The sequence below is a fragment of the Myotis yumanensis genome, unplaced genomic scaffold (genome assembly GCF_028538775.1).
Source record: "Myotis yumanensis isolate MYYU_CA2020_CCGP unplaced genomic scaffold, mMyoYum1.0.hap1 SCAF_7, whole genome shotgun sequence".
NCBI lineage: Eukaryota > Metazoa > Chordata > Mammalia > Chiroptera > Vespertilionidae > Myotis > Myotis yumanensis.
In genome coordinates this window covers 26,399,314-26,419,241 of record NW_027223758.1, presented here as the reverse complement: position 1 = coordinate 26,419,241, position 19,928 = coordinate 26,399,314, and the positions used below count along the sequence as shown (strand labels likewise).

Below are 19,928 nucleotides of genomic sequence, written 5' to 3'. Positions count from 1 at the left end.
TTACTGGAGATAATCATGCATTCCTGCCCCTGAGGTGCAACCAGGGCTTTTAATGAGTGGAAGTTGCTATGATTTGTTGCTGGGTGTAGCTGTTTTAGTAACCTCAGGGGGCTCTGTGTGGTTTGAAGTTTATGGCTAGAACAGAGGCAGCTTAGCTGAGGCAGACTCATGTTTAAGAAAGAACTCTGAACTGGGAACTAGCCATCTTACCTCCCTGAGCTGCATTAGTGAAATGACAAGTGTGGATTACTAAGAACCCTCCCAGCTGAAAATTATATGTTGGAAATTATATAGGCATTAAGTTTTTAAATAAATGAAAAATAAGGAGAAAGAAACCAAAACACAAAGGCAAATGTGGGGAAGTAGCAGTTTACTCTTTTGATATGCTGAAATCTACATGATGACAGAAAATCAATCCAAAATTGATAAATACAATAAGGATTCCTTCATATGGAAGACAGACAAACAGTGCTGCCGAGAATGATGCTGAATATACTCACGTGCTGATGTTCATTGCCATCAACTATTTATTGAACATGTGCAATATTTGTACCATTGAACTTGACTTTTGGCTGTCAACAGGATTAAAATGTGAAGTTTGAATCTCACTCTATAGAAGAGTTATAGACTCTGGTTGAAATGTAACTTTAATGAAAAGAAAAATGTGTTTAAACATATTGTTTACTTTTTTATTACATCTTTGAATGATTAAGTGGGATATGGGGATTTGATGAACAAAATAGATCCAGAAACATAGAAGCATAGAACAGACTGTCAGCTCTCAGAGGGAAGACAGGGTGGATGGGTGGGTGGGTAGGAAGAGATTAAAAGAGATTAACTAAAGAATTTATGTGCATATAAGCATGACCCATGGACATAGGCAATAGTGTGGTGAAGGCCTGGGGTTTGGAGTAGGTGCAGACTAGAAGGGGTCTAAAAATGGGGTAAAAAAAAGGGACATCTCTAGTACTTTCAGCGATAAAGATACATTAAAAAAAAAGTTTAGTGTCATAATAAAAAAACAACCCATACCTCTGTGATCAGTTTAGAGTGGTTTATCTTTACAGACAAGATGCAATGTTTTCCTACTGTGGATTTTCTCATTCATTGGGTAGTATTCAAAGGCATTGGGACTTAGCGGCAGTGATTGGAAAACTTATTTGTAGCCCATGGAGGTGCAGCAGTTGTGGTGGAGCAGCACGGTGTCTTTAGGGCAAGATAGGAATTTCAGAATAACATGCTCTTACCAGGAATGACAGGATTTGGTTTCTCTGTAGCTAAAGGCAAATATCTGAATGAGACTTGGTGGAAAATATTCTAACTTATGGTTTTTAATTGTCTGTAGTGGTGCCAAAAGCAGGCCATACCTTACTGTTGATCAGATGATGGATTTTATCAACATTAAGCAGCGGGATCCCCGGCTAAATGAAATACTTTACCCACCTTTAAAGCAAGAGCAAGTGCAAGTATTGATTGAGAAATATGAACCCAACACTAGCCTCGCCACAAAAGGTCAGTCTACTTTGTCCCTCACCATAGGGAAGCTCTGCTTTCTGCTTGTGAATGGATCACCTGCTTTCCTTTCTGTCTTAAGTTACTGGTGGTTCAATCCAAAGTAGATTTTTTTACTTTGATGTGTGATTTTTGTTGTAGTTATATATATGCATGTGACATTTTTTAGATGTCTAATCATTTGTTTTATTTTAAATTTACTCAGTGACTAAATGCTTCTTTCTCAGACAGAAAATTCACAGTCTTACAGGTTGCCCTTTAGGGCCTGTTTTTAGATGTTCTGAGAAGAGATCCACAGATTTTTCTAAATCTCTAAAACTGAAAAGATTGGACCCTTATCCTATTCTAGTTTACATTATTGACAAATTTGTCCATTTGGGAAAATATTATAAAATTTTGATTTCTTTATGTAAAAAAAATTAGTATTTATAGGAAAAAATCAGTCTAAAAACTGATATCAGGAAGAGAGATCTAAGTTGCCTGGAAATTATTAAGAAACTTATGTTTTTATTTGGAAGAAATTAATTGCCAAAATAAGATCATGATGATTTAATTGCCAAGAATTTTCAATTATTTGTAGCATCATTGTCCCTGAAAAGGATTTCCAGCTATGTCTTTACCACTAAGCCCAAGCCTCATCTGGATTGTGATATCTTCACTGAGAGAATGGGTGTGTCATCACTGATGCTATTGCAAATGCCTAGATATTCCATGGGGAGGGAAAAAGAAGTACAATTAACCAATTATTAAGAAAAAATAAATTGCATGTTAATATGCAGGTAATTTGTAAGTAACGAACATCTCTAGCAAGCTGAATAGACATTACTAAGAATGGTTATCATAAAAGTAGATTTAAAAGTTTTTCAACCCATTGTATTTATTCTGAAACTGGTCCTCTAAATGAAAAATGAAAGTATTTATTAAATATTAATTAAAATCTTATAATTAATTTTATACTTCATGCTATTAGTTAGGAATTTATAGATGACATTGTTTAGTATTTATTTTCTTGGTCAAGCACTTTACCTTTGCTGTTGTCTTCATTCTTATTGTTGCCAAGGTCAGTTGAAGGGAACAACTGAGGCAACGGTATACGCTGGCATTGCCATCCTGCCCCTCTGATCTGACTTCCCTGGTGTCACAAGCACAGCATTTCTCCTTATCATTTAACAGAGTGCAAGTCCTTGGAAATTTCTCCCAAATAATTTGACAGTTCCTTTCTGAAATCCAAACTTCACCAAAAAATAACTAGCAGTATTATATAGCAGATCAAACAAGACTTGTAAAAATACATTAGCTTAAAATGCTAGAAAAACAAAAAGCTTTTGTGAAACCAATGACACACTTCAGAACCTAAACTTTGCCCTTTTCCCCTCCCTTCACAGCACACTGCTGGCAGCCCATGTTTCAGGTGGCATCGGATCCCCATACATCAACTCTGATGCCTTCGAAAAGTAGAGGATACAAAGGAAAAAATTACAATAGGTTATTGAAAAATCTAGAATCCTGCAAGAACCAATTTTGATCTAAGGAAAGTTAAGATTCTGTCTCTTAGCATTTGCAAGAGTATTTAGTGCCATCTTATAGTTGTACCAGGTATGAATTCTATAGTCACAAACACACACAATTCAGGTACATTTAAAATAGCAGCACGATTTTTCTCAAGCTATGTGATTCATCATGGAGCTTCCATGTTCATTTTGGTGTGATTTTTTTAAATCACAGAATTTATTTCACAACCCAAAAACTCCAATAAGAAAATGAACTTGAGATATTTCACACCAGGTCATCTTGTTTGCTGCTTTGGCTCTGTTTATTTGAATAAAGAGGATTAGAGAAGACTCTTTATTCATATTGAATAGGAGAACAATTTTTAAATCCCTCTTTGTAGGAATAAGACATTGTTAGGTTAAAGGTTAATTCTTTAGTAACTAAGAGTTTGAGATTTTTTTTCCCAAAAATGAAAATTTATTTTTTAATTTAATTTTGCAGTTTGACTTTAAGATATTTTCAGGAACCCTTTTTTTGTGTGTCTTAAATCTAACAAAGTATAATTTCAGGAAATATTATTTGACTTCAATGCGGTGAATGATGAGTAAGGACATTAGCTTTCTTTATTATGTAACTTTTTAATATGTACATTATTATTTTGCAAAGAAGCAAATCAAGGCTTTGACATCAAAAGATTTACCTAAGGTATAAAACCAAGATGTTCTTCAAGAATCATCTGATTAATACACTTTAATCAATAAACACATAAAAAAATAAGTAAGGACATTTAACATTACATTATAATATATATATATACTCTCTGATATCAAGAAACATATTTTAAAGTAGTTGTTAAAGAAATACTACACAAAGTTGACTTGTGCTAATATTTAGTTCTTATATGCATTTTATATAAAAGGTAGCCTAAAATGAAATGAAAAATTTTCAGTCTGGCCAAAAGCCTAAATGCTAAAAATGAGCACTGGTTAGCTGACTACACCTGTACCACATGGAAGTGGGAAATGAGCCCAGAAGAGATAGTGGACTTTGATGCTTTGTGGACCTGTGGCCATTAGCATGTGTGCCACATTTCCATCCTGGATCACTGTGGACCAAAAGATGGAATGTAATAATTGGACAGAGTTAGGCCACATGACTCTCCCTAGAGCTGACGAGGAATTAACTGCCTAAACCACAGGGACTACCACTGGGAAAGAAGTGGTTGGGTTCCCTGAAATGCAAATAGGGTGTGCTACCCTTACGAAGGAGCACACTGGGCAGATAAAAACAGCAGAACCCACTATAACTGGGTCAGAAATCAACAATTCATCATTACTGTTTACCTAATCTTAAGAAAACATTTGACCTATTTAATCAGTTCTACCCCCTACTTTTTTAAGATTGTGTATATTAGTTTTTGCCCACTAAACCTTGGTTGACCTGAACTAATGAAAAGTGATAATTGGCATTTACACCAAATAATTTCAAACCATTAATTGGTCTAGAAGTGAGATTCAGAACATTGGTCCTAGACATTCTTACTCTTTATCACTTAATTTTCCAAGTAGATTTTTAAAAATCATTATTTTCTCAGCACCATGTCTCTTCATTAAGTAGATATCATAAATAATAATGACTTTTCATTAATGTCTATTATGCATCCATAATTTTTAAAAATGCTGGCATAGTATGATGCTTAAGCCAGTTAATCTCAGGCAGGTGACTTGACCTGCTTGACATTCAGGTTCCTCCTCTATAAAGTGGGATGATAACAACACTAGCAGATCTGGGTGTTCTTCCCATATCTCTTGGCACTCGTTATTCCAACATGGTTAGCAGCAGCCTCTGCAATTCTCCAGGACCTTCTCTCAGCCCAGCACAGGCGACCTACATGTGCCCAGGACTCCATGGCCCCAGGAGTGGTTTTCATTCAGGAAGCAGTACATCTTCCTTGCCCCTTGTGTGGGACATTTTCTATGCATTTTCTCCACTTTCTCCTGGAGTTCCTCAGTGCAATTTAGCCTTAATTGCCCACAACTGTATCCTGATTGATCATGTTCCTTTCATTAGCTCTTTCCTTCCCTTTCCATTTCTCCACTCCCCTACAGTTACTTTTTTAGAGTAACCTCTGAAATAAACTATGTTTAGTCAAATTTTTGTCTCAAAACCTACTTTTACAAGAAACCAAACAAAGACAAGCACTTTTATAAATGGCCCTCACAAAATCAAAAGTGAAAGATGGGTCAGGTCCCCGAAGCTGAGCATTGAGAGAACAAATGTAAAGAATAAATGCCCACAGCTCATCCCTTCTGACCTATCACGTAACTGCCTTGTTGGCACTTTGCATCCCTGGCTGGTGGCCTCAAATCATGGGATCTCCAGTCCATAAGGGTCTTAGCTATTTAGCCCAAACTCAGGTCACAGAAGAGGCCGCATTTTTCGTGTCCCATTGTACAGTCCTCCCCACTACTCCAGACTTCTGCTTGGGCCCCTCCACCAGGACTTGCTGAGAAAAGAGATGCAAGGCCAGATATTTAGAAGATAGCAGTTGGCATCCATAGCAGTGGTTTTTAGTCTTGTCCTTGACATAGCATCCTTGTATTTGTGTTTGTTTCTTCCAACAAAGTCTCACAAGAAAGGCCAATGTGTAGGAAAAATCTTTAGGAACTCTCTATTAGTTTAACACAGGGAGCCTGGAGTGTAGCTGCTGATGGCTGCCCTTCCTGTCTCCTCTCCTGCCCCGCCCCATTCTCTGCAGGAACTTCTGCTACAACCCCCAGGATTCAGGATGCACAGCTTAAAAACCACTCAACTAGAGGAAATATTGACTGGTTCAAAGGTCTGCCTCACAATTAAGGTGGCATCCATTTAAATAGTTTTAAATAGATTCCCTGCAAAAAATAAAAGAACTAAAATGAATGAACGAAGTAAACTTAAATGCAATAGATTTTCTTCCTAATAGACAAAGACAGATGAAAACTGTATGAGGAAGGCAATTCTCTTTGTGCATTAATTGAGTTACTACACTAAGAAAGCTGCCGAAAAGCCACTTGAGTATTTTATTGATTAAGATCCCATTTAAAATCTACCTATTGACTTTGTAGTTTCTGTGGAAAGTCACAGAAGAATGACATTATCACCTGTGACTATATTTCAAGCTACTCTTAACTCTGTGTTTCATATGTTTGGAGATTTTTCTGAAGTATGAGAGATCAGCCAAAATGAAAAAAAAAAAAAAAAACATTTTTTTTTCAAGATAGCTATTATGAATCCACTGATCATTAATTGACTTGGTAACTCCCTTCACTTTCCCTCCTTGATTGCATTTCCTCCTTTCCCAAGAAGCAGGAATTGATCTGAGGAGATGCAAATGCCTGGCCCAGAAGTCTTGTTTACTTCATTCCTCTAGCCTTTTTCTTCAGTCATCTCAAAGTCAGGACCATGTCCATTCACAGCCAAAATGGCCTCTTTCATAAAACAACCAACCAGGAAAAATATAAATTGTAAAAAAATAAAGTCAAATGCCAGTCCCAAGAGGTAGGGAAGTGAGCCTGGTAGCCTAATCCACCCCAGTATACTGAGTTTGGTGACAGCTTTTTATGGCATCAGCGTATACCTTCCTGAGATACCTTGCCCTTTGTGTGAGAGCTATTGGACAAAGCAGATAATGGCTATGTTTTCCTAGCTGCAACCTTCCATAGGAGCATAGCATTAATAATCTCTGGCTATTATACTTTTCCCCTTCCAAGTGTTAGGTGGGACTATGGCTCAGATAAAATAAATAGCTTGCAGATTGCACTGTGCTGGAGAAAGGCTACAAAGCCACAGCCATTTGGCCTCCTAACATCTGCGTTACCCAGAATCTAGTTTTGTTAGCAGTTTATTTTATAGCAAATAACTGGTAGGGAAACAGATGAAATACAGAAAGAATCAAGTTCATGGAAAACAATGACCACAAGAAAACCAGGTGAGGGGAGGTGTGGACTGTCCAACCCTGGCACTTAACAAGAAAGCTGAAAAATGTGCCATGGCAATGGGTGAAATAATGTCAGGAAGCTGAGAATGACCAATTAAGACATTAATTCATTATAGATATTTTAGGAGCTCTGCCTTAATTCTGAACCACTAGAATCTGTAGGACTCCAGTTGTGAAAGCAAAATTATCTACAGAGTAAAAATAGCATTATTTGAAGAGGAAGTCTTAACTAAGGATGATTGACAGAATTAACCTTCTCACCTAGCACTCTACATTAACACATAGAAAATGAATCAAAAATACTTCTTATTAACATTGCAATTGGTTTTTGTTTGGGTTCCCCCTGAAGCCTACCCTGGGAGAAGAACCCAAGCATGAGAAGTTTATTGAAGAGGTGATCCCGGGTAGGACAATTCAGGAAGTGCGAATGAAAAAAGGAAGGCAGCCATAAAGGTGGTGTCATCGCACAAGTTAGTGTGTGCATGACTGGATCTCAATCCTGGGGCAAACTCCAGGAGCCCATGTAGAAAGGATTTTTTCCAAGAATCTCCATCATATCAAAGGAGAGATCCTCCAAGGTACCTGATGCTCATTGCACTCTTTTCTTTATTGTAATACACAACCGAAGCAGTTGCATGGGCATTTTAATTAATAAGCATGTATTGCCCACCTAACTTAAGAACTACAAAGAAGAGGAACAAAATCGAGATAAAGTCTTCATCCTCAAGGAGACTATAATTCAGACAGGTGATATATACAAATATATCAGTATACAAATTACTATACTACAAGGTAGAATGTGGTACACCACCATTCAGCAAGTATCTATTTAGTGTCCTTTATGTGCCAGGGAAAGGGGATGTTTTATTTATTGAGGTTCTAGGGAGTGTCACGAATCACTTCAAGCTCTTTACCAGCCAATTATCTTGTATAAACCTCAGGGCAAATCTTTGAGTGTATTGTTACCTCCAATTTACAATGAGGGAATTGGGTCTTTGTTTATTTTTTAAATATATTTTCTTGCTTTCAGAGTGGAAGGGAGAGGGAAAGAGAGATAGAAACATCAATGGCGAGAGAAAAGTCGTTGACTGGCTGCCCGCTGCATGCCCCACACTGGGGACTGAGCCTGCAACCTGGGCATGTGCCCTGACCAGGAATTGAACCATGATCTCCTGGTTCAGAGGTTGAGCCATGCCGACCGGATGGAAATTGAGGTTTTGAACGGTCAAGTAACTTTTATCAGTTTGTCTGAGAAGGAAGTAAATGAGAAGGGAAGCTAAAAGGACATGTAGGCCTTGATGCTAATCTTGGCTCATTCATTCAGTCAACACACATTTTTGGAGCCCTACTGCCTGTGTCCACCCTTGTACTAGGCAATAAATAGGTGCCATTCTTCTCCGCATGGAGCAGTCAGTGTAGCAGAACTCCTCTGCGAGGAAGGATGAAGGCTTTTGAAGAGGAGAGTGGCATTCGCGCTGTATTTCAGGAATGCTGCAGTGTAGGGGGCTAGATGAGGGGCAGATTAATGTCAGGTGGCATTTCAGGCACGAAGTGATAACATGTTCAAGTAGCTACAGAAAGCACTAATGAGCACATATTGTGGACTTGCCTTTATGCTAGACACTGGGAGAGATGAAAACAAAGAGAAGGTCATGTTCCTTGACGTTAGAAAGCCAATGTCCAGCTTGACCAAAGAACATGACATTCTAGTTAAGGATCTAGAATATTTTTGCCTCCTGTGCGTTATGGCTCAGGAACCATTGTGAAGGGTCTCTTCTGATAGAGGGATGTGATAATGGCCACTAGATGGCTACGTGTACTAATAAAATGCAGTGAACTTCTTCACTACCCTCTGAGAACCTCTAACCCTAAATGACCAATTAGTTCTTTCACAAATCTAGTGGAAAGACTCCAAGCTATGGAGGGTTCTAATCTGGTTTCTGTGTTCATGTAGCCATGTCAATTTAAAGGGATTGTGTAACCTCATTGGGTCAACATTTATATTCGCATTAAATAATAAAACTTCGTCTTACCTACCAAACAGAACAGTGAGGAGTAAATAAATTGCAGATGTGAGAATATTTTGAAAAGGGGAAAGTGCTCAATCAAAGGTAGGTGTTATCATTAAGAACTTTCACACAAAACCACATTAACAAGTTCAATTATTTTTAATATGGGAGAACTCAAGAACACAGAAAGGCATGGTAGCTGGGTAATGGAGTTAATCTGTAAAGGCTTTTGAGAAGAGCACATAGCCATTTAGTGGCCATTATCACACAGTATCTTGGGCTTGTATTTGTACATAGTTATGGTAATAAAACAGGTTTAGCAATCAAGATGGAATAAGAATGTCTGACACTTCTCAACCTAAAATAAGAATACATGAGAACATGTATAGAACATACACTGACTTCAGGGTTGGAAAAAAATTGATAAAATAGGTAAAGAAACAAGCAGAGTTCATATCCTGTACAAAAACACAGTTAGTTGGCAAATGTAATAGGAAAGTTTGTGCCCAAGCAAAGATAAGTGAAAACGGAACATTTAATAGACAATTTCTGAAAGCAGGCAAAGGGATTTTGGTGAGCCATGGGATATTAAAGCCACCTGCACTTACTTTCTCTGAGCTGCTCTAGCAGAATTCACATAAGGGTCACAGCACTAGGAATTTTCATGAGCCAAGGAAATAGCTTCTCAGTGCTGTGCATGGAAGGGACTTAGAAGGTGCTAAGTAATCCATTGGACCAGTAGCCTTCCAACATGCGCTGGTATCATTACATTAAGAGTGGGGCTTGAATGATGATGAATGGATTCTCAACCACCCAGTTCCAGTGACATCCAAACATTTGAGAGCCAGAGCCTGACTAATTGGCATTTGGCTCAACAGAACAAGGCTGGTGGCCATGCTAACTGGCACACATGTTGTCCAGCTTGCCCATCTCAAATGTGTGATGACTCTGTGGATTTATAGGCCATCTGTCTTGCAAGGCAGAATTTGTAGAGAATTCTCTGGGTTTCCGGGCTTTGAAAGATGTTATTTGCTTGTACGGGGCTATTTTTATTTCTTTAAGCTAACTTGCATATTTTTTGCAAGACCTACAGAACAGTGTCACATCTTCCGTTTAGCATTTCTCTTGCCCTCACACTGACATAACAAGTTTTCTGTTGTATTTTATTTTTCTTCCTAAAAGTTAGATTCATGGGTTAGGGAATAAAAATGCTAGCGGATGCCTTTAAATTACTTGCCAAAGCTAGAATGCAAACTCGGGCTGGAAAAGAATTTTACACTGTGGTAGACAAATCCTAATCAAAGAGCTAATCCTCACGCCTCTGCCAGATGGGTCATTTGTCCTTCCCGAGCCCAGCTTATTTCAACGGAGAGATTAAAGTAGCACGTTTTAGTGTGATAAGTAAATCACAGGGGGGAAAAAACTCTTCTTTGGTCACATTCAGGACTATTTTAGGACTCCTTCAGGGTGCCCTGATTGAAGCCAATTGCCACAGAGGCAAGACCCTTTCCTTTCCATCATCCGTGTCCTCAGCCAGGCGAGTGCTGGGAAAGCTATCAGTCCCACTCACCACTGTCTCCTTCTGTTGCCCTGGCATGCATTCCAGGTCCAACTCTCACATGAAGTACCCCTGTAACCCCAGAAAAGTTGCTTACCTCTCTAAGCCTCAGTTGTTCAACTGAAAATGGGAGTTTAAAAATACATCTCTCATAGGATTTCTGTGCCTGGCACATTGTTGGTGCTCAAATAATGTAGCTCTTCCTCCTCGTATGATTTACCTTCTCCTATTACTAGATTATAGGCAGTGTCTTCTGCAGCAGCATAATGTAGTGGTTAATGGCATAGAACAGAGAGCTTGACTACCGAGGCTCAAAACCCAACTTATCCACTTACAAGCTGTGTGATGTTAAGCAAGCTACTTGCCTTCCATTTCTCACCTATAAAATAAGTATCAAAGCAGTATCCACTTCATAGAGTTATTATGAGGATGAAATGAGTTAATATTTGCATATAGCAAGCAATATATAAATGTTTGTTAAACATTACACTGGAAATAGATTAAATTCATGAAGCTCTTCAAACACTGGCTTCCTCTCTTTCTTCCTTTCCTATCCTGCTCGCACTTATACCATATATTTCCTTTAAAGTCAGAATCCATTACACACACACACACACGAGACTATGTTTGTAAACACAGCCAGCCACATGTCTTTCCTTGAACCTCCACAGCATTATTTTTTCTTTAGCACTCTGCTGCTGCTGCCTCACATCTGCTTTTAGGACTAGCTCAGGAGCACTTCCATGTCGGCACTTTGATGCCATGATGGAGTGATCCCCAAGGTAACCCTCCCATTAAAAAACACACTGAGCAGGGAAGAGCTGGACTTCAATGTGCCTGAGTAATGTGCCCATGAATCCTACCTAGAGCTTTTGATCATGTTGTATTGCTTTTGATCATGCTGTACTGTTTCCCTCCCTGGATCACTGAGCTCGTGTAAAGAATCAGGAGAGAGCCTGGCCTGTGTGGCTCAATGGTTGAGCGTCGACCTATGACTCAGGAGGTCACAGTTCCATTACTCGTCAGGGCACTTGCCCAGGTTGTTAGTTCAATCCCCAGTGGGGGGACATGCAGGAGGCAGCTGACCAATTACTTTCCTCATTGATGCTTCTACCTATCTCTCCAGCTCCCTTTCTCTCTGAAATAAATTTTAAAAATATATTTTAAAAAATAAGACTTTTGCCATGGTATTTTTTTAAGTTCTTGAAGGTCAGGACTCTGTTGGGCACATCCTTGGTTATTCTCTACCTCTGGCATCTCCCTAAAAATATGTTTATTAATAACCACCGAAAAGGAGTGCCTTAGCTCCAGGGTAAGTAAGTTCATGATATCTTGTTCTTCCCTGAGAGACTTGAGCTGAAACATCATTCTCAGATGCCCAGAACAGAATGGGCAAGCTGAAAAGTCCTGTTGGAAGTCAGCTTCTAGATATCAGTCAATAAAGGAGTCAGAACCTGAGAGGATGGGAGAACCAGTCCACAACACTCCTTAGACCATTCTTCTGTTCTATTCTTCAAAGTTTCCTTGTTTGGACACAAAGCCTCCTCACTCTTGGTTGTTCCTGAGGCCCATGGGCTGGCCTCAGATTTAGATAAGATATCGGAGTAGCTCGTACCCTAATAAATTATTCAAGGGCCTTCGCATGCACTTGTAAGCATGAAATACATCCAGTTGAGTGGCAGTGGATACATTGCATTGTTTTAGAGCATCCCTGAGTGCTCTCATTTTTGTCACAGCAGAATTTCGAATTTCTGTCTTCCTGACATGTTCAGGAGGCCATCGGTGGAGCCTCAGTCATTATCTACCCCAGGGGAGGGAAACGGGCAGAAGGAGAAAGAGGTACAGTTGCTGGCCATGGCATCTGTGCAAACCCATGTGACACTTGAGAGTTCTTTGCAGCAAGGATATTGCTGAAGTATGAGGAGTCATATCAGTGGCCATTGGGGGCCATCATTTTGTCACTTTCCTCCTATGTCTCTTTGGAGATTGTTCCTCCCCATAAAAGTCAGATCTCTTCACTTTGGCATCATCAGTTCACTTTTTTGTTGAACACCAGAACTTCTTTTGAATGGAAAAGCTTTATACAGCTGTTGTTGTTTTTCATTCCTTGAGGGATTTAAATTTTTTTCTATTTTGACTCTGTCAGCAGTTTTCAACCAGCATGTCACTAGAATTTTTGTTTGTTGTTTGTTTTGTTTTGTTTTGTTTTTAATCACAAGAATTTTTAAAACATGTGATACCTGACTATTTAGTCAGGGCAGTGACTAAATAGATTGTCAAATTTTAAAAAATGACAACAGCTAACACAACAATAGCCATCTGGTATGAATGAATCAAAAGTATACCTTTTTTGTGTCAGATAGGTAAAAAATACATTTTTGCTGTGCTGCAGAATTTTAGTAATTAGCCTATGGTGTATGAGATGAAAAGGTTGAAAACCGCTGTTCCAAGTGGTTCAAAGAGTATATTATGCTTCATTATACTGGTATGAGTGACACACTCAATTGAAAGCATACAAATGTTTTATTAAGAAAATATATAGGGGGCTCTGCTTTTAGCCTTTGTCAGCTGGCCTTATCCTTCTGAACTTAACTTCCTTCACTGTTGATTTTATTCCAGAAAATTGTAGCATTGCTCCTAATTGTGGTTTGATGTTTTATAATCTCATTCTATTATGGGACATTTTGTTTTAATTGAGGTAGTAATCATCCCCATTATATTAAACCACTTGAACTCATTGAATTTTAGAGCTAGAAGAGACTTATGAGTCTGTAGAATTGACTCATCCTATGGTTGTGGAATTTGTCCCTGATCAGTTACTGCTCGCAAGAATGGATTTCTTGTGCTCTCACTAATTTGTTTAGAATATCAATGTTTTCGTATCTTAACTCTCAATGTTTTCCATTCATCTATGCTCCTCAGTAGACCAGAAAAATAATGTAAGCAGTTTTGCAAAAATAGTGCAAGGTTAGTGCAAAAAGACTTACGCATTTAAGTTAACAGCAAATGCAAATACTCTAACTGTAGGTTATATGCAACAAAGGGAAATTCAGTAAGACTCCGTTTTCTGTCTCAAAGCCTTTACTAGTCAGAACTATTTGGGGGCTAATTTATTATGCCAGTACCGTCTGCATTTTTGCAAATGAACTCCAGACCCCTTAGCTGACACTTTGCAACTTATAAACTGACCACTCCTTATCCTTACTTTTTCATTGGCTCTTCTGGACTTTGGTATATCTGTGCTTAGTCATTTGGTGCATCAAAATCTTCACATTTGTTCCTTTAGTTAGCAAGGCAAAGCTTTGGGGTTGAAAGGGGGTTCCCAGGGTTTGCTCACCTAGTCTATAATCATAATCTAAACTGTGCTCTAATCTCATTCATCATTCTTATTCCAGGTTAGGTAAATTCATCACTGGGGAATTTAACATTATTTAGTATGATTAATGATAAATAACCCTCTCAAACACCAATTCACCTAATTCTTGTTTTTTACTGACTAAAATTTTCAATTTCTATGAAATAATAAAGGTAGAGATGATAATGCAAAAAAAAAAATGCTAAATTGAATACAGAGCTGGTTATATCCTATTGACTAATAGGACAGGTTTTGGGGTTGTTGTTTTTCTCTGTTTGGGGAATTTGCTGACACACACATCCATGTATCAGAGTCTCATAGAGTCCTTTGAAATGACCTTGTCATATTCCTGGTTTCCTCATTAATGGATTAAATAGAACTTTGACACATGCTTCCTGGCATATTGTAGAGTATAAACTTGACTTTAATTATAATATCCTCATTTGAGAATGACAAATATATCTTGTATACCCCCACTTTTCTGTCCTGTACCCATGCTGATATCAAAATTAATCAAAAGTTCACTTCAGAATCTTTCTCAACACAAGTGCCCAGAAGGCACTAGAGGCAATAAATGGGAATCGATGCTAAAGTTAAAATTAATTTTTCATCACCGCCATATTGGCACATGTTTTATTTTAATTGCTTTTAAAATTTGCTGATTAGACCAAAGGTATTTTTTCCTGTAAGATAACAGACACAAGCTGACAGCCTCAGGATTAAATCCAGCACCATAAAGATAGTGTGGTTGGGTACACAATACTTTACTGCTGCCATCTGCATGTTTTTAGAGGTATACACTTGTGAGTTTTCCTCACCCCACAGCGACTTGGTGCACACACTAGCCCAGCAGTCACCTTACTTTCCTTTGCTGGACCCTAAGGATACTTGCAGTTACTGCAGGTCCACTGAGGAATACGGGTAGGGAGAGACTAGGTTGTATCAAGTTGTCAGGTTGCATAATGCCAAATACTAGCAATTTCACATGATCCAACTAATCAGGAAAAAGAATCAGTTATGCTGTCCTTCATGATCGTCCAGGTTTAAAGCAACTTATTTTCTATTTTAAATCACTGATCATCAAAAAGAAGTGCCGATTGCACACCTATCTGCACAAAGCCTTGTGGCAGATTCCAGGGCTGACAGACATAAATGCACACCCTGCTTTGGAGGAGCTCACATCTCCTTTTCAAGGTGTGAACTGTCTTATTTTCTCTTAGATTATGAGCTCTTTGAAGGCAGCGGCTGTGCTTTCATTAAATAATTATACACACACCTTTTTCTTCTGGAAGCACACACACACACACACACGATTTTAATGGTAGTTAGCTCTGAAAGAAGAATTAGAACTGTTCAGAAAAGGTTTTCTTTTTCCCCTCTGCTTATCTCAATTCCTAATTTTCTTCAGTGAACGTATACCACTTTTATATTAATGTGACACCGTTTCAACAAGAAAACAATGCTACCCTCTAACATGTACTAGCAAGGTCTTTACCACCCACAAATGTGCTGGGGTTTTTTCAGGCTTTGATGGTTAAGGTCAAAGAAACAAACTATGGTGATGAATCAAAGAATTAAGATAGCTTTCTCTATGTATTGTATAAAGATTAGTATGATTTTTTATGATAACAATAAAGAATTAATTCAATATTTAGCATTAGTCACCTCAGAAAGGTTACAAGAAAAGAACAGAATCTGAGTAAACCAAATAAAGTGTGAATCATACTTCTTCCATTTGAAATAAAATCATTCTAAATAAGAAATTTAAAGACCTCTTTTTTATCATTTGATTTCCACCATCCCCCCACCCCCACCCCAGGAGAGATTCATTTGTGGTCATCTTTATTATTTAAAAAAAGATTATTTTTGAAAATATTTTCACTTCATTTTAAATAATAAAACCACTTGCAATTAACTTTTTTATTATAAAAGTAGCATGTATTTATAATGGAAAATTTAGAAATTCACCTCTAATTCTATTAGCCACAAATAAGCACTAATAACTTTTGTATCTATCCATAAGGTTGATAACCATTATTATTTAAAAACAGCAGGTTGCCGTGGCCCGTGTTGCTCTGTGACCAGAGCTTTCTGGGCAGGAAAAGTAAAATCACATGATACCAGCCACCCATGAAAAGAATACGCTCACACTCTTCTTCACTCTGCATTGCCTCCAGGACAGATCTCAGTGGACGGGTTTATGCGCTACCTGAGTGGAGAAGAAAACGGAGTCGTTTCACCTGAGAAACTGGATTTGAATGAAGATATGTCTCAGCCCCTTTCTCACTATTTCATTAATTCCTCGCACAACACCTACCTCACAGGTACGACTTGGTAATTCTTTAACAGTTTTTGAGCCAGTCTCACCAAATCTCACCATCCTCTGCTTCCGTTCCTATAAGTGAAGGTACATTTGCTTTTGTTTCCTGTGAAATCACTCTGAGAACTGGGGTCATGACCAGAGGCTCCAGAGGTAAGCAGTCATGTCCTTATGTTTATGACACAATATCATTTCTTCACATGTATCTCCATCTAAGTTTCCAAGCCTTCTAAAAGGTGTCTGTGTGTGGCATCTTCAAACCAATGGAAATTTTGTGTAACTGAGCTCATTCTTCAGTGGACTTAAAGCCATTTACAATCCTACTTGTTATCTGCAGGTCTTTTATCTACAGAAAAATTCTGAAGGCATTAATAAATTCTGCACAAAGCAAATTGCCAGTTTGCTCAAGGTATAACAGGGTTTTAGATATGAAAAAAATTGACCTGTGAATGACAACCTATATTTTTTATAAATATTACAATGAAGGAGTAAAAACAAGTATTTCCCAATTTGTCCTAAATTGAGTATTGTCGTGGTTTTTAGTAGATCACTAAATCAAAAAATATTAAAACATATATATGCACACATAATACACATATGTTATCTCAACATAGTTTTAAGTTAAAATCTATAACATACAGATTTCAGTAAGCAGAAATGTTTTTACAATCAAAATACATTTCCAGGAGAATACTTTCTGTATAGCAGATCTCTAATCACAGGCATTGAAAAGAATCTGTGGAAAATCTACTGGTTAATAAAAAAAGAAAAACAAGTTTTTTTGTTTGTTTTTGTTTTTAATTTTGTTTTATTGCTTAAAAATATTACAAAGAGTAGTACATAGGTCTCCTTTTTATTTTCCCCCCTTGATCTTCCCCCGGCCTCCCCTACCCCCCAGTGTCTTGTGTCCATTGGTTATGCTTATATGCATGCATACAAGTCCTTTGGTTGATCTCTTACCCCACCCCCGCAACCCTTCCCGGCCTTCCTGCTATAGTTTGGCAGTCTGTTCGATGCTGCTCTGCCTCTGTATCTATTTTTGTTCATTAGTTTATAATGGTCTTTATTATCCATAAATGAGTGAGATCATGTGGTATTTTTCTTTCATTGACTGGTTTTAAAAGCCATGTCACTCTCCTGCTTCACACAATTCATTTCCAAATGAGTATAAGATAAGAGAGACCTGAAGACCCACAGTGCAACCAAAGTCTGGGGTGTCATTTAGACTCTATGCCTTGTAAATGTTCCCCATGCCTTGGGGGAGGTTTTGATGTGCTCATGGCTCATTGCACGGGGGGGTGTGATTTGCTTGGTGGAGTAGACCAGTAACACTACCTGTGGCATGACCAGGGAGACCCAGGCACTGGGGACTTCTCCAAGAGAGTCGCACAGGGTTCGGCCATCTGGCACCTAAGCAGTTCTTTCTTCCCAATTCCTTAAAGAGGCCTAGTCCTCCTGGTTCAAATGCAGTTGGAGTTGGTATCAGGTTCTGCACTGGCCTGGCATCCCACACTCCATGAAAAATAGTTTAGAATAGAAATGACATGGATAGAAATGTAGCCTTGAGACAGTTGGAATGGGCTGTCAGGTTGATCCTGTGTAATCAGAGACCATCTATTCTGAGTCATATCATCTGAGTTCCATAGTCATTTGAACTGCAACTCACATGATCTTTAGGAAAATTAGATTGGCCTTCAGGCTACTTGTGGTCTATTTTCTTTTTCAACTGACATTATCTACTAAGAGAGATTCATGCCATAAAACGATGTTTGGCCCATCCAAACCCTATTCTCGTCACCCCTTTCTGCATTAACAAATCACTCCAAAACTCATAAAACAGCCACTATTTATGTTTTGGATCCATATTCTTTATGTCAGGAATTCAGGCAGGACACAGAGGGGATGGCTTATATCTGCTCCCTGGTGTCTTGGGCCTCAGCTGGGAAGTGAATGGCTCAGGGTAACACAAACACCTTGGGAGTTGGGATCATCTGGAAGCTTCTCCTCCAACGTGTCTGGCACTTGGGCTGGGACCATACAACAGCTGGGCCCCATTAGGACTGCTGACCTAATGGCCAGCAGGAGGCCTCGCCATGTAGTGTGGGCTTCCTCACAGCATGGCAGCCCCAGGGTAGAGATACTACCTACATGGCGGCTCACAGCTACGAAAACGAGTGTCTCAAAGAACAAGGAAGAACATTAATTGCCTTTTTGCCTTTAACCTCTGAAGTTCTGTATTGCCACTTCCTTCTTTATTTGTCCAAACAGTCACAGTCCTATCCAGATTCAAAGGGAGGGGACATAGACCAGAGCTCTGGGTTGGAGGGGTGTCAAGATATCTTTAGCCCTGTTTTAAAACCACTAACTGTAAGAGAAGAGTGTCCATTCAGCCCACTTCCCTGGATTCAGTTTTTTAGGCCTATTTCAAAGGTTTTGCAGCGCCCACTTAAATTTCTAAGCCTTTATAAAGGGCTTTTCCCTTCTCAAGCCTCTTTAATCTTATTTGGTACCATTGTCCTATTGGGAAGTCTGATGAAGTCTAGGAACCGTTCTGGTGATCAAAGTATAAAATAAAGTACGTACATAGGATTAAAGAGGAAATAAATTCTATTGAAATGTTTCTATCAAATACTAAAAATCAAATCTGTGGTCAAGTAATACATATTTTATTAATACAATAAATTTTTTGCGTAAATAGCATGTTGTGATATCTGCTACAATTAGAATATGATATGAGACTATCTGGGATTTCCACTCGTGACAAAGTCATAGGTCCTGTTAGCACTGCTGTGATTTGTGACCTGCATTCATAAATGAAGAGAACCTTAAATTTTACATAAAGGTTAAAATTAAAGATGTGATCTTTTTTCTCATTTAAGTTTGAGGAGAGAGATCAATAAAACCTCAAGTTAAGAGTGTAGAGCTTTGATTTGATAGGATCATAGAAATACAACTTCAAAGACCTTGGCCCGTGAGAGAACTTTGCATTTCTTGTATACTCAGGATGACATGATTCTTAAATGCATCTCCAGTTAAATTTTGAACACTGGTTTCATCTACCTGGAAAGTCACAATATGCAGTAATTATGCCAATAGTCCTTTTAAATCCTCAAATGCTTTCAACTGATCTATTTAATACAGTTTTTCTATTATTTGTCATGTTATTAATAAATGAGTCAATGATACCAAAATGATTGAATGACAAGTCTGCCTGGATATACACTCTGTTCTTTATAACTTCTTTCAAAATATATTAATTTTTCTCTTTCTGTATATCATTATGGACCTATGGTTTTCAGATTTTTATGTTTGTTCCTTCAAACAAAGCCACTTTTGATGCTCAAACTGCCTCAGCCTTTGTTGGCAACATATTTTAGGCTGGTTTCTATGTCTTTTTGGCATCACCCATTGATCTTTGAAAATGTCTTTGCTTTCTGGTACATGAAGATCTTCCAGGCTCACCTTGTTTATTTCTACGAAACACATGGAACCAGACTTTTCCCCAATGATTCCTCGTTCCTTTTAGTGGGAAAGAAATTGTATGAGTAATAGCAATTTGGATCCTGCCCTGCCTTATAAAACGATGTTTCTAGACCTTTTTCATGAACAAAACAAACTAAAAACTTTATTTTATTTTTTCTTGTTAAGGCACAAGTTTCACATACATATTTTCATTTTTACCTCCCAATTAAAATTGATTCTATAGC

The 19,928-nt window shown here is 38.3% G+C and overlaps 1 protein-coding gene across 5 annotated transcripts in view; it reads left to right on the top strand.

Annotated features, from left to right (window-relative positions):
• Positions 1 to 19,928, top strand: part of PLCB1 (phospholipase C beta 1) — a 638,281-nt gene that overhangs the window by 449,586 nt on the left and 168,767 nt on the right. For all 5 annotated transcript variants that reach the window (XM_070419924.1, XM_070419923.1, XM_070419927.1 and 2 more), the window contains exons 9-10: positions 1,346 to 1,512; positions 16,079 to 16,225. In XM_070419924.1, the coding sequence (XP_070276025.1) occupies positions 1,346 to 1,512; positions 16,079 to 16,225 (314 nt within the window). The remainder of the gene's footprint in view (positions 1 to 1,345; positions 1,513 to 16,078; positions 16,226 to 19,928) is intronic.